This window comes from Bubalus bubalis, chromosome 7 (assembly GCF_019923935.1).
Source record: "Bubalus bubalis isolate 160015118507 breed Murrah chromosome 7, NDDB_SH_1, whole genome shotgun sequence".
Classification (NCBI taxonomy): Eukaryota; Metazoa; Chordata; class Mammalia; order Artiodactyla; family Bovidae; genus Bubalus; species Bubalus bubalis.
The window spans coordinates 9,023,966-9,039,556 of NC_059163.1; the positions used below are offsets into that span (position 1 = coordinate 9,023,966).

General features: G+C 36.8%; 1 protein-coding gene across 5 annotated transcripts in view; it reads left to right on the top strand.

The window, feature by feature from the left end:
- The window catches only part of RAB28 (RAB28, member RAS oncogene family), a 108,458-nt gene that overhangs the window by 80,498 nt on the left and 12,369 nt on the right, over window positions 1–15,591 (top strand). For 4 of the 5 annotated variants that reach the window (XM_025289693.2, XM_006075828.3, XM_006075827.3 and 1 more), the window contains exons 5-6: window positions 288–391; window positions 7,100–7,177. In XM_025289693.2, coding sequence (XP_025145478.1) covers window positions 288–391; window positions 7,100–7,177 — 182 coding nt within the window. Of the gene's footprint in view, window positions 1–287; window positions 392–7,099; window positions 7,178–11,731; window positions 12,641–15,591 lie in introns of those variants that run through there. The other variant, XM_025289692.2, reaches the window with a different exon arrangement.

Here is a 15,591-nt window from a genome sequence, read left to right on the forward strand (position 1 = left end):
CATTGCAAGCGGATTCTTTACCAGCTGAACCACCAGGGAAGCCCCATTGTACACTAAACATGGATTAATTCTCAAAGAACTTTGTATATAATAGATCCATTTGTTTTTCCCAGTTTTTAGATTTAGAGACTGAAGCATAAAGAGATTGAAAGAATTGCCACAAATTATACTGCTAGTGTCTAAGCTGGGGTATAATCTTGGAAAAGAAGTCACATTTAAACTTATTAAATATTTATTGATTGACTTTGTTACTGAATTTTGTTCTCTGTTTTTGTTTACCTTTCTAGTTGATTTGGAGCATATGCGAACAGTAAAACCTGAAAAACACTTAAGATTTTGCCAGGAAAATGGTTTTAGTAGCCACTTTGTCTCAGCAAAGACAGGAGACTCTGTAAGTAAGATAATGAATGCTAAATATTATAAATGATGTTTTACTTTTATTTACTAATACTCATAGGAAGTATACTTCCATTACTTAACTTTTGGATTAATTCCTATTGAAGACATAAAATACCTTTAGGTTATATACAACATGCTTACTCTATTGATACTCCTCTTATAATTTATTTAACATAATTTCATGGTTCTTTTAGGGAATTAAAAATACAAAAGTTAAAAAGAATATAAATCACTCATAATCTCACCCTCCAGAGATGATCATTCATAACCTCATATGATAGTCTCATTTTCTGATGCTGCTGCTACCACGGCTAGTGGACTGCGATTACTGAGTGCCTACTTTGTGATGGACATGTACTGCTTTGATTATCTCTATTTAGTTGTTAATTAATTAATTGTATTTGAATGGATGCTTATTCTGTAAATCACCATAACCATTTAAATAAGAAGTTTAGAATGATGTTAAAATATTTTTGAATTAGTCTAAAATATCTTCACATATAAGTCAGATTTATTTTCTAGAAATCATAAGTAATTATCTTTGTTTTATAGAATAGTCTTATGTTGTGGGGGTTCAGGGTTCACAGAATAGGTGGTGGAGATAGGATTTGTAAACCTAAGGATTGACATTCCAGGGTTCACCATATTAACCATGCTAAATGTTTATTTTTTAAAAAATTGAGATCATAATATAGAAATAATTTTGTATTTTTTTATTTAATATGTTTATCTGTAGAAAATTTTCTCATGTCACTTAATATTACTAAATAGATTAAAATCTCACTAGATTTAATAATCCATTAAATAAATGTTCAGATTTATTCAACCAGGTCCCTATTGTTAGATATATAGATTGTTTCCAAGTTCAGGACATTGTAAAATTTTGCAAAATTTCTAATGTAAAATTTTGTCTGTAAGTTTTGATTATTTCCTTGGAAGAGAATTGAAACCTTTTGCCAAATTACCACCAGAAAGCCTAAGTTAATTTATCCTACCATCAGCATTGTATGAGTGCCATATCTCTGTAATCTTTTTTAACATTCAGAATTTATTTATTTTTAAAACTTTGTCAGTTTGGCAGACAAGGGATTAAAAGGTATTTTACTATTTAAATTTCTTTGACTGCTATTGAGCTTGAAATTTTTAAAATTTTATTACCTACTTTCTGCTTATTATCTGTTTATAATATTATGTACTTATTATAAATTTATTGTTGATTTTCTGCTTATTACCTGTTTATTATATTTTTGTTGCTTTTTAAAATTTTCTATGACCTTTTTGTGTTAGGGATAACATAACAGCCATTTGTCATAATTTTTGCAAATATTCTCTTTCCGCTGCCCAGATTTTTGTTTGATCGTTAATTTTCTTGACCAAAGGACGTTTGAATTTTTCTGTGGTTTAATCTTCTTCATGTTTTCCCTGTATGATTTCACTGATGGTTTATATGCTTAGGGTAAATATTAAATAATATAAAGTTATTTAATCTTTTGAGGGATCAAACTCATTTAAAAATGTGATATGTTAGAACCCTTTACCCAGGATAATGCTAATGTGGGACACCTACCTACTTTAAAAATGTATACAGTATCAATATTTCTTGATAAACCCATCCATGGATTGGGCTTTTACCCTCACTTATCTTCCTGGGGTTCTCTTGTCATTTTAGAATTATTTTAACTTCCAGTATTTTAGCTTGTGTTTAATGACTTAGTATTTTTTGTGTACTTGTAAAAATCCTCATTGTTTTCTTTTTAAAGGCAACTTTGAAATGGTTTGTTCTTGTGAAGTCACTTTACGTCATCTCCGATCACGGGTTACTTCCCTTCATTGCTTGAGAAGTTGATCTCCGGTCTTACTGTACTTTCTCTGATACTACCTTTGTCATAATTCTTAGTGGTGTCAGTATCTTTGTTCACCACCCCACCTCATCCATGCACCCCCATGCTCTGTCATTACGGATTACTGTAGCCCTTCTGTTATCTCATATCTCAGTATCAGGCATGCTAATTACTGACCAGCTTGAATGCCCTAGTCTAGTCAGTCTGCAGCCGCAGCAGGGCCTACATGACATTGATCCTAACACTTGCCCCTGACCTTTCATGTCCTCATTTTCCTTTCTTCCTTACTCATGGTCAGTCAAAATCATTACCATGCAATACTCTGTCAGTTTCCTTTCCCGTCAGTCACTTTATCTGACTTATTTGACTAAACCTTGACTACGCCCCTTTATATGATTGCACTCATGTATTTGAACATGACGAGAGAAAAAAGCTTAGAGGAATGTTGGAGGTTTCACTTACAGTCCACAGTCAGCTCACTTCAAGTGGACCTTAATGCTGTTTAGTACTTACATCCTTAGGCCATTGTCTCTCTCCTTCACCTAGATGAGTGTTTCATAGCTTCTCTTCTCAAATCTTCAAACCTTCATCATCCATTCTCTTAGCGGATTCCCTTGTTTCTTATTTTATAAAAAAAATATTGAAACAAAGGGAAGACAACTTTGACATACTCTTGCCACCTTGTCTCCCCCAACTCTCCTTCCCACCCACTGTCCATTCCCACCTCTCTGTCCCCTCTGAGATTCCTGTGGGTTGGGCTGTCTCTGCTCGTAGCTAGGCTCAACTCCTTCCTTGTGCATTAGTCCCATGTCTCTTTGCCTAGTAACAAACATGGCTTAAAATTCTCACTCCTGCATCATTTTTTTCCCGTCTACTGGATTATTCTATCAGCACACGAAATGTTATGACTTCTCTTACCTTAAATATAAGAAAATGCTTGATCACCCACATTGTTAGTTGTTTCTTACTCTTTGCTACTTACCAGTAGAATGTTTTCAAAAGAGCTATCTCCAGTTCTCTCCTCCCGGTTTGTCTTGAAGAGTTCCAGTCAGACTTTTGCCCCTAATATTTCACCCCAAAATACTCTTATTAAGGTCATCAGTGACCTCCTTTTTGCTCAATTCAATGGCCAGTTCTTAGTCCTCATCTTACTTGATTTAGTTGTAGCATATAAAATAGTTGATCACTCGCTCCTCTTTGAAATACTTTGTTCACTTAGTTTCCAGAATACTACATCTTCTGGTTTCCCTCCTACCTTGACAACTACTCTCTTATCACCTTTGCAGATTCCTTCATTGAATTGCCCTAGGCACAGTCCTTGGATATCTCTCTTTTTTAAACTTATTCCCTTTGTGACCTCATCTAGTCTCATGGCTTTGGCCAAACCTCTTTGAACTCCAGACTCATATAACCCAGCACTCCTGCTTAAGTGTCTTAAGAGTCAGTCCCAGTTTAATGCAGGATTCAGGTCCAGAACTGAGCTCTTGATATTTCTTCGTCAGATCTTTTCCAGTCTTCCCCACTTCAGTAAATGGTAGATCTCCTATCTGTTGCTAAGACCACAAAATTTTGGAGTCATCCTTGACTCCTGTCTCTAACATACCACAACTCTCACCAAGTCCTGTTGTTCTGCTTTCAAAATGTGCCCATAATCTGGTGACTTTTCTTGCCATTGCCACTGCTGCCACTTTGTTTCAGGCCTCCATCATCTCTTACATTAATGTTCTTGCCAGTTTCTCTTTTTGACCCTTGATCTTCTATAGTGAATATTCAGTACAACAACCAGATTGACCTTGTTAAAACAGAAGTCACATCAAGCCACCCTCCATTTCATTCAGAGTGAATGAAAGCCAAAGTCCTCCCCATAATAGCCCAACAGATCTTACCTGATTTGTTAGGCTTACCTGATGCTCTTAGTCACTCTGCTGTTTTTCTTTTACAGTCCTCCTTTTCTCTCCATTTCACCACACTAGCTTTCCTGTTTCTCCTTGAACTTTGACCATCAGTGAACTATAATATGTAATGCTCTTTGGGGTACAAATGACATAAGCCTTTTGGGGACATCATCTCTTTTTGATTAGAAGTTAAAATTAAGTTGTTGAAAGTGAAAGTCATTCAGTCCTGTCTGACTCTTTGCAACGCCATGGACTGTACAGTCTGCGGAATTCTCCAGGCCAGAATACTGGAGTGGGTAGCCTTATTGAACTTGTGATAAATATTCAGTAAGTAGTCATGAGTACAAAAAAGTTCTTCATGACCCAGATAATCATGATGGTGTAATCACTCACACTCACCTGGAGCTAGACATCTTAGAATGTGAAGTCAAGTGGGCCTTAGGAAGCATCACTATGAACAAAGCTGGTGGAGGTGATGGAATTCCAGTTGAGCTTTTTCAAATCCTAAAAGGTGATGTTGTGAATGTGCTACACTCAGTATGTCAGCAAATTTGGGAAACTCAGCAGTGGCCACTGGACTGGAAAAGGTCAGTTTTCATTCCAGTTCCAAAGAAAGGCAGTGCCAAAGAATGCTCAAACTACCGCGCAATTGCATTCATCTCACACGCTAGTAATGCTCAAAATTCTCCAAGCCAGGCTTCATTCAGCAATATGTGAACCGTGAACTTCCAGATGTTCAAGCTGGTTTTAGAAAAGGCAGACGAACCAGAGATCAAATTGCCAACATCCGCTGGATCTTGGAAAAAGCAAGAGAGTTCCAGAAAAACATCTATTTCTGCTTTACTGACTATGCCAAAGCCTTTGACTGTGTGGATCACAATAAACTGTAGAAAATTCTGAAAGAGATGAGAATACCAGACCGCCTGACCTGCCTCTTGAGAAACCTATATGCATGTCAGGAAGCAACAGTTAGAACTGGACATGGAATAACAGACTGGTTCCAAATAGGAAAAGGAGTATGTCAAGGCTGTATATTGTCACCCTGCTTATTTAATTTATATGCAGAGTACATCATGAGAAATGCTGGGCTGGAAGAAACACAAGCTGGAATCAAGATTGCAGGGAGACATATCAGTAACCTCAGATATGCAGATGACACCACTCTTATGGCAGAAAGTGAAGAGGAACTAAAAAGCCTCTTGATGAAAGTGAAAGTGAAGAGTGAAAAAGTTGGCTTAAAGCTCAACATTCAGGAAACTAAGATCATTTCATCTGGTCCCATCACTTCATAGCAAATAGATGGGGAAACAATGGAAACAGTGTCAGACTTTAATTTTGGGGGGCTCCAAGATCACTGCAAATGGTGATTGCAGCCATGAAATTAAAAGACGCTTACTCCTTGGAAGGAAAGTTATGACCAACCTGGACAGCATATTAAAAAGCAGAGACATTACTTTGTCAACAAAGATCTGTCTAGTCAAGGCTATGGTTTTTCCAGTAGTCATGTATGGATGTGAGAATTGGAATATAAAGAAAGCTGAGTAGTGAAGAATTGATGCTTTTGAACTGTGGTGTTGGAGAAGACTCTTGAAGAGTCCCTTGGACTGCAAGGAGATCCAACCAGTCCATCCTCAAGGAGATCAGTCCTGGGTGTTCATTGGAAGGACTGACGTTGAAGCTGAAACTCTAATACTTTGGCCACCTGATGCGAAGAGCTGACTCTTTAGAAAAGAACCTGATGATGGGAAAGATTGAGGGCAGGAGGAGAAGGGGACGACAGAGGAGGAGATGGTGGGATGGCATCACCGACTCAATGGACATGAGTTTGGGTAGACTCTGGCAGTTGGTGATTACTGGGAGGCCTGCTGTTCTGCAGTTCATGGGGTTGCAAAGAGTCGGACACGACTGAGCGACAACTGAACTGAACTGAGTCATGAGTAAGTAGGGGTCAGAATAAACTCGGATATTTAGGGGGTAAAGACAAGATATGCAGACAAGCAAAGACTGTATTGGAGCTCCAGGAATCATAGTGGGCCCCATATAAGCTATCTATGTACGAAAGGATGTTTATAGAAGTCTTTGCAGATTTTTGTTTCATGATACTGGATTATGAAAGTGAAAGTGAAAGTCACTCAGTGGTGTCCGACTCTGCGACCCCGTGGACTATACAGTCCATGGAATTCTCCAGGCCAGAATACTGGAGTGGGTAGCCTCTCCCTTCTCCAGGGGATCTTCCCAACTGAGGGATCGCACCCAGGTCTCCCGTATTGCAGGCAGATTCTTTACCAGCTGAGCCACAAGGGAAGCCCAAGAATACTGGAGTGGGTAGCCTATCCCTTCTCCAGTGGATCTTCCTGACCCAGGAATCAAACCGGGGTCTTCTGCATTGCAGGCTATCAGGGAAGTCATATACTGCTGCTTTTCTGTTTGACAAAATACAGTACAGTTTACTAAGTTTTTTGCTCCAGAGAGAATTTATTAAAATTGATTAGAACTTTAGAGATTGTGAAAGAGTGGAAAGTAAGACCTTTCAAGGTAGGCTAATGCCATATCAAAAGATCAGTGTAAAATTGGCAGTGAAAAACTTTACCCTACTTTCATTTTCTTCAGGACTTACAGCAGTTTATTATTTGGCTAGTAGTTTGTTGTTTTTTTTTTTTTTTTTATGTCATAGCTGTAATTAATTATGTTAACTCTTTAAAAGTGTAAGTTTTTCAGGATAAGTGTGTAAATTTAGACCAGTTCAGTGAAGTGTATGAATTTTCAAATTATGGTTTAATCATTTTAAAAATTATTATACTTTAAATGTTGCTGTATTTGACAAATAAAGCTATTCTTGGAACAACCTGGTACATCATATTTTTGCAGCTCTTGCTGTTTATCATTTTTTAGAAAGTTCAATTTGTTTGAAGGTAACTTAGGCATGCCTGTTTTAAATCATTTAAACCTGTTTTTGTTATGCAGGTCTTCCTGTGTTTTCAGAAAGTTGCTGCTGAAATCCTTGGAATCAAGTTAAACAAAGCAGAAATAGAACAGTCACAGGTGATTATACTGAACTGTATACTTAAAAAAAATAATTTATTTCTTAAAAGACATTAATTTTCTCTCTGAATCCTTTTACATTTATGCATTCTATGTACATATCCCTAACAGCCTTAAAAATAGATTGCGTGTATGAGTCATTGTTTATTGCAGAAGATGGAGGATGTTAAGTTTTTGCCAAATGATGATACCCTTGAAACCTCGTTTTGTCTTTTTTTTGTTGGAAAAATGAGATTAAAGTAATAAAAATTTCATCAGCAGTTAAATAATGGCTAAGGAACTGACCATATTATTTTGTACTTCTTTATTTAAGTTCTTCTTCCATGATTACTGTATAATATCCTTTTTATGTTTTATATAAAATCCCAACTATTTATTAAAGTTTAGCCTTAAGTAGTAAGAGTTTACCCTATTTGGCATCTTCTGTGTTTGGTTTGGTGAAACACTATAAAAAATAGTGTTGCTCTCTGTTCTTCTGTAAAATATCCTGCATTGTAATATTAATTCTTGATGTTATTTTATTGTTAATTTAATAATGGTATTAATTATTGAGGATTTCTGAATTCTTCTACTCTTCCTAGACAGTTCTCTTAGACTAAGAAATAGACATGAATACCAATAGTCAGCTGCTTAAAGATACAGTAGCACACTACTTTACATGTTTGATTGAATAAAAGAATCAGAGCCTGTAGTTTAAAATTAGACTTCAGAAGTGGTTTGCTTAGAAGCAACATATATTGATAAATTACATTTTCCCTCAACCCTCTCTACTTTTTCCCTGCTTTGTGAAGCTACAAAGGTATAATGATCTTTCTCCATCCTTAAATTTTTCTTTAATTCTTTTTGAGTTAATTCTGTGTCTTCTTTTCATGGTTAGTCTTTGTGTGTGCATGTGTGCATGTTTTTAGACAATTTAAGCAAATATCAATTGAAAATTGTTATGCTGATATGGCTGTTTCTAGAACTTCATTTAAATATTTGGAACTCTGGAAATCTACCTTTACTTCTCACTATTCCAAAGACATTTCAACACTTGCTGTGGCCAGACACAGTGTTTAGCTATTTGTGCCTTATAAATTGTTCCCAGACACAAAGTAGTTACTTGATTTTGGCCTAGGAGGATGGATACAAGAAGAGAAATCAGTGATTTGCTTGACTATACAGAACTTGGCAGATCCAAGAAGTCACGTGATGCCTCTGCTTTGTAGCTTCACTTTCTAAAGGATGTTTGTGCCTGGTTAACTAGGTAGTCCATAAATGATTTTCAGGCGATCATAAATGATTAATTGATCATATAAGTGTGGTTTACTGCTGGATCCAGAGGAGATTTAAGAGTTTAAGATGCAGTGAAGAAAATTAATAAATGTGCCAGCTACTGTTACATCATTTAATCCTTACAATAACTCTGGGGCAGGTGGCACTTCATCATTTTATGGTTGGAAAACTGAGACTGCAGAAAGGTTAAGTAACTCGATCTGCTTATCCACAGCTGGGCAGTGGTGGACCCAGGATTTGAACTCGTGTCTTTCTGATGGCAGTGCCCCTAATGTTTCCACGCTACCATACTGGGGGAAGATTCACTGGGTGGTTTGGAGTGGGGAGTTGAAAAAGAAGCTGGCACAAGCAAGTTAAAAAGTTTAGATTGTATTTTGGAAAGAGAAGAGCTGTTTGGTTAAAATAAATGACCATTTGTGTTGGAGTGTGAAGGAAATTTGAGGAAAGATTATGGACATTTATGAATGCCAAGTTGATAATTTTAATCTCACATATTGACAGTGGAAAATAATTTTAAGCAGGGAAATAAACGAAAGCAGTTTTTAGATGGGATTAATCTAATGGAATTTGTGTGTGTGTGTGGATGGGCGCCAAAGAGGTTGAAGCAAGGAGACTGGGTTACTGCCCTCGTGTGATAAGGACCGGAATCGGGTGGAAGGGGAGGGATGGATGTAAGAGACATTTCACAGAAGAATCAGTAGGACTTGTGGAATGACTGGATTAAAGGGAGCAGTCACCCCAGATCACTGGAGGAATGGAAAACGGGAGAGCCAGTGATGAGCCCCTCTAGAGGAGAAGGGGTGCTGGTGCAGCGCTCACGGCCCCGGACAAGGGGTCCATACTCGCCCGAGCCCCCAGCAGTGCTCAGGTTCTAGGGCATCTCAAGAGAGGCGGAGTGACTGGGGTGCTGCTAAAAGGCAGAATTCTAGGGATGCTTGATTCGTATTTTTAGCTCACTCCTGGTCACAAGAGACAGAAAGTTACTCTTTGGACTTTTAGAGATCGACTTAACAGCTAGGCACGTTTTAACTAAACCCGTGTCAGATGTGTTCACTACAGAGCTCCTCACCCTCCCTGTACACTCCACCTTGTTTGTAAGTGCACCCCGGCTTCTTAGGCTATGAAGTTTAGTTCTGTTTTCGACTTGTTGGGGTTTACTTTGAATGCATTCATTTGAAGATGAATTCAAGCTACTAAGCCCTCCTTCACTGGGTCTGTCAGAGCCTTTGTGTAGGGAAACCTCATTCTCCATTCCTTAGACCAGTGAATTTGGTGCCTTTGCCAGTTAAATTATGTATTTCACAGTTAAGTTTTCTCAGTGGAAGGAAACATTTTTGAAAGTTCATTATTTTTAAAAGATGTTTCTAAGAACATACTTGCAAGCTATCTTGAGCACAGTATTATTTTTTATTGAGATATACTTGGCACAAAATATTATGTAAATTTAAAGTATATAACATGTTAATTTGATATCTTTATATATTATAATATGATTTTGCCATTATAGCAGTAATTAGTACCTCTATCATGTTACATGAATATCTTTGTTAGTAGTTGGAATAATTAAATTCTAATCCCTTAGCAAGTTTGATGATTATAAAACAATATTGCTTTCTGTATTGACTGTACTGTGCATTATTTCTAGGACTTATTTACTAATAATGGTAAGTTTGTACCCTTTAGAGGACATCTTTCCTATCCCCTCATCCTCTGGGAACAACCATTTTATTCTTTTCTTTTTTTTGCAATTTTGCTTTTTAAAATTTCATGTGTAAGTAGTATCATACAATTCTTGCCATTTTCTGTCTGATTTATCTCATTTTGCACAATGTACTCGAAGTCCATCCAAGTTTTTACAAATGGCAGACTGTTATTTCTCATGGCTAAATAATATTACATTGTGTGTATATGTACATATATTTATATTCTACATTTTCTTTATTCACCTATCAACAGGCACTTTGCTGTTTCCATATTTTGCTTATTGTAAATAACACTGTAATGAACATGGGAGTGGATATATTTTCAGATAAATACTCAGACATGGAATTGCTGGATGGTATGGTAGTTCTGTTTTTAACTTTTTGAGCAGACTCCATACTGTTTTCCAGGGTCTGCACCAGTTTACAATCTCATTCAGGGTTTCCTTTTTTTCCACATCCTCTCTAGCACTTATCTCTTATATTTTGAGGACAACCATTTTAACAAGTGGGAGGTGATATCTCATTGTAGTTTTAATTTGTCGATTAGTGATATTGAGCCTCTTTTTATGTACCTATTGGCCATTTGATGTCTCTGAAAGTTCATTTAAAAGCAAAGAAGTTCAGATAATCTGAACTTCATTTCTATATATAATTCTATATATAATTTATATATATAATATATAAATTATATATATAAATATATATAATTTCTGTATATAATTTATATATATATATAATTTATATAGGGCGGAAAGGAAGGGAGAGAGCAAAAGCTTGTGCCCCTGCGTTCTGTGGTTTTATGTCATTCGAAAGAGTCCTGAAGGAACTCAGTGTCACAGAGTGATAAAGTGTTTTGTATTATTTTATACAGAAGAATTTAGATTGTAGACTCACCAGTCACATGGAAATTGATGCTATAGTAATTTTGTTTGTGGCAAATATTTATAATAAGGCCTCAGTCTTAGTTCCATTCACTGATTATTTAAAGAGATTCTGCTATTTTAGTTTTAACCTAGATTATTCCCATTTGACAGTCATATAAAATGAGTTATCGACACACTTTACAAGCTGTTCAAGGAAGAGAAGATGGAGAAAAGAAAGAATGAAGTTTACTAAGACAGCAGATGTTTTTTGAGGGTCTTTATGCAAGAACACTGAAATCTGGGGATACAGAGATGAATAAGTCACAGTCCTTATCCTCAGGGAGCTCCCAGATTACATGAGGGTAGACAGATATGTCAAGTATGCTCTAGATCCGTTTTTTATTTCTCTATTAGTGACATTTTCACTGGCCAGTTAATAAATTATGACTTTGTTTGCTTTGAACTAGGTATGCATTAGTTTTAGTGATCCTATATTTTTATAGATTATACTTCATATAGTTATTAAAAATAGTAACTGTACATTATTTCCATGTATTTTATTTATTTTTATCCCTAGTAGGTTGTGCCTCTTAATCCCTGTCCCCTATCTTTCCCCTTTCCTCTTCTCTCTACCTACTGGAAACCACTAGTTTGTTCTCCATATCTGTGAAGCTATTTCTGTATATAATTAGTTTGTTTGTTTTATTTTTTAGATTCTGCATGTAACTGAAGACACACAGTATTTATTTTTCCTCTGTCTGACTTATTTCCCTACACATAATAACCGCTAAGTCCATCCCTGTTGTTGCAAATGGCAACATTTCATTCTTTTTATGGCTGAGTATATTCCATTGTGTGTGTGTGTGTGTATCACATATTTCTTACCCATTTTGGGCTGATGAACACACGTGACTTCCATATCTTGTTTATTATAATTAATGCTGCTGTGGACATTGGGGTGCATATATCTTTTCAGATTAGTGTTTTTGTTTTCCTCAGGTATATACTCAGGAATGGAATTACTGGGTTATATAGTATTTCTATTTTCTATAGTGTTTTGGGGAGCCTCCATAGTGTTCTCCATAGTGGCTGTGCCAATTTACATTCCCACAGCAGTATGGAAGGGCTCCTTTCTCTATATATTCTTGCCAATACATGTTATTTCTTGTCTTTTTGACAGTACTTCTTCTAACAAGTGTGAAGTGATACCTCATTGTGGTTGTGATTTGTATTTTCTTAACTGTTAGAAGTGTTGAGCATCTTTTTCATGTGTTTTTTGGCTATCTGTATGTCTTGTGTGGGAAAAATGCCTATTTCAGTCCTCTGAACATTTTTAATTCTGTTTTTCTGTTGTTTTGTTTTTTTGATATTGAGTTGTATGAGTTCTTTATATATTTTGTATATTCACTCTTCATCATATCATTTGCAAATGTCTTCTCTCATTTAGTAAGTGGCCTTTTCATTATTTAATGATTATTTAATGTGGCCTTTCATTGATGGTTTCATAACTATCACCCATTTTGTTGATGGTTGGTTCCCTTGCCTGAGGAGAAAGTTCCAAAAAAATATTGTTAAACCCTATGTCAGATCAAGGCTATGGTTTTTCCTGTGGTCATACATGTTTTTTGTATGGTTTTTCCATGTATGATTGTGAGAGTTGGACTGTGAAGAAGGCTGAGCGCAGAAGAATTGATGCTTTTGAAGTGTGGTGTTGGAGAAGACTCTTGAGAGTCCCTTGGACTGCAAGGAGATCCAACCAGTCCATTCTGAAGGAGATCAGCCCTGGGATTTCTTTGGAAGGAATGATGCTAAAGCTGAAACTCCAGTACTTTGGCCACCTCATGCGAAGAGTTGACTCATTGGAAAAGACTCTGATGCTGGGAGGGATTGGGGGCAAGAGGAGAAGGGGACGACAGAGGATGAGATGGCTGGATGGCATCACTGACTCGATGGACGTGAGTCTGAGTGAACTCCAGGAGTTGGTGATGGACAGGGAGGCCTGGCGTGCTGCGAATCATGGGGTCGCAAAGAGTCGGACACGACTGAGCTACTGATCTGATCTGATCTGATCTGATATCAGATCATATTCCATTTTTTTTCTTTTTCTATTCACTTAAAAAAAATTTTTTTCCATATAGTTTCAAAACCAAATGGGAGCTTAGCGGCCACATAGATCAACCTTGTGTTTTATAGATTAGGAGAGTGTGAAGACCAAAGAGGTCAAGTAGCTTGCCCAGAGTTGTGACTGTTACTGACAGCCTGTGATGACATATTATGCAGTGTATGCGTATGCCATTACATGGAAGGAAAAGGAGAGTCACTTTCTTTAAGCTCCTACTGTGTGCACGGTACCATGCTTTTAAAAAATGCTATATCTGTGCTTTGAGTGGTAACCTATAACTTTTTGCACGTTGAATTTGTATCAATCATGGTATTCTTTAATAATTTATGCATTTGTTTTCCTTGCTAGACTCTTAATGCATCTCAAAAAAAAAAAAAAGAGATCATGATTGCTTGCAGGAATGTTTCCAGTACCTGGAACAGTGGTTTGCTTTGAATGAGTGATAGTGACAGGTGTTTTAGCTGTCAGAGTATGTTTCCCTTCTATCCTGAGGGTGACCAACTATGACTTTTGTAAGGTAAATATGTTTCTACTCTCTGGATTAGAGCACAGTTCCAGAATTGACCAGATTTATCTTTCCCGAGTCCATCTCTACTGCTTATACCTTACCACTTGAACTCCTAAGTTGCTTTCTTGCTTACCCTAATGGAGAGCTACCACTTCCAGTTCTAGGACCTGACTCTGACAACCCTGACAAAACAAGGGTTAAGCTGGTGTTCAACCACACAGCTCCCTTTATCTTAGGGCCACTGCATTGTTTTCGTTCACTTGACTAATAGCAGAGAACAATTGAGTTTACTCTGTAGCTCCAAACATAAAGACTGGTGTTTTGTAGGTAACGCTTTTCTCTGAAAACATCAATGATTGAATGATTTGTAAACAAGAAACTACTGTGAAGTCCCCTACCATAAAGTTTATATCATAGAAATTATGCTTTATTTACTCAGAGAAAGCAAAGTCCTGAATATGTAGAACTTTGATTCTGGCTTCCAGTTCAGAAATTTTGTACAGAGCTTTATGTCAAACAACCAAGGCCCTCAAGAAGGATGTTGCCTTGTTAGTTCTTAATTAATTTGATGAGAATTAGTGGTGAAAATCCAAGTCGTTTATGTTAGTCAATACTTTGACCAGAATGTCTTGACCATAGGTCAGTGACCTGGTTGTGTTTATAAGATAGGATTTAAACCATCATTTTGGAGGATTAATGAGTTGCTTGCTGATTATGAAAATCCCTTCTCTTTATTGTAACCCATAGTTTGGCATGAAGCAGTTAGGTTTGGGGAGGCCAGATGATGATGTTCAACGGGTCACTGATGCGCCCCCCTCATACGTCATGTGGCAGTTGGCAATGCTCCTGTGATAGCATCAGGCTGAGTGCCTAGTAAATCATGAGTCTTGTCCAGAAGTTAATACTGCTTGCTGGAGAACTGGAGCAGAGCCTGTGCAAGGCTAATACACCTTAGTGTCCTGTTCATTTACTCTCGGTTGTTTATCCAGGCTTTATAAACATTAGCACAAGCAGCAGCCTGATTAATATGTTTTTCTCTATGTGCTAATTAATGGATGCTATGATGAAGGAAGATCTTTCCAAAATAAAATATTGGAACTCATTAAAAGTGGGTATAGTTCCAAGTCTAAAAAATTTGGGGAGTGTGTTATCTCTGTCATATTTGTCTTATGTGGTCTTCTCATCTTAAGGGTTATAGTAATCAAAAAATCTGACTAGTTTTGATTTGTTACTTAGCAAAATTCATTTGAAAATATCAGCTGTCATGCTTAAAATATGGTATGTTTTTTAACTATAAAAAATGTATTTTGATCTTATTTCTGTATGAAATTTCAAAACTTGGAGGTTAGGGCTGTGAGAGCCGGGGAAGTGACCATCAAAAGGAAGTCTTTGACAATAACGAATATGATTAAATGTAAAAACCGTGAATGACATGCAGCTTCCTCTGATGTATGCATCCTCTACCTTCAAAGAAAATGAACCACTCTTTGTTCCCTCCACACGTGTTATAAATCCACTAGTAAATTTCTCATCTGGTATGACAGTGAGCTGTGTGCATGTTCCCTTCCCACAGCAACTTATGAAAAAACCCTGTGCAGTTCACCATTTGTCCCAGTGTAGAGTGACTGGCCCACGGACATCCTCAGTAATGTTCGTAAAAAGAAATTGAATGAGTACCTCAGCTGCACTTTAGTAGAGAAAAGCCCCCAAAGTCTTTGTTGTCTTCTGAAATACTGGGCATTATATGCGTTACCTGTAATTGTGATATCAAAAATAGAGCCCACAGCTTTTCTGAGAGGCTCAGTAGACATGTCCATTTCAATAATTAAATAGAATTGTAATGTTTCTTGTATCTTTGTTCATTTTCTTTCCTTTTATATGCATATATCCTGCTATTTCTTTTGTGGCTTGTTTAAATTTATGTGCGTATTTCTTTTTCTACT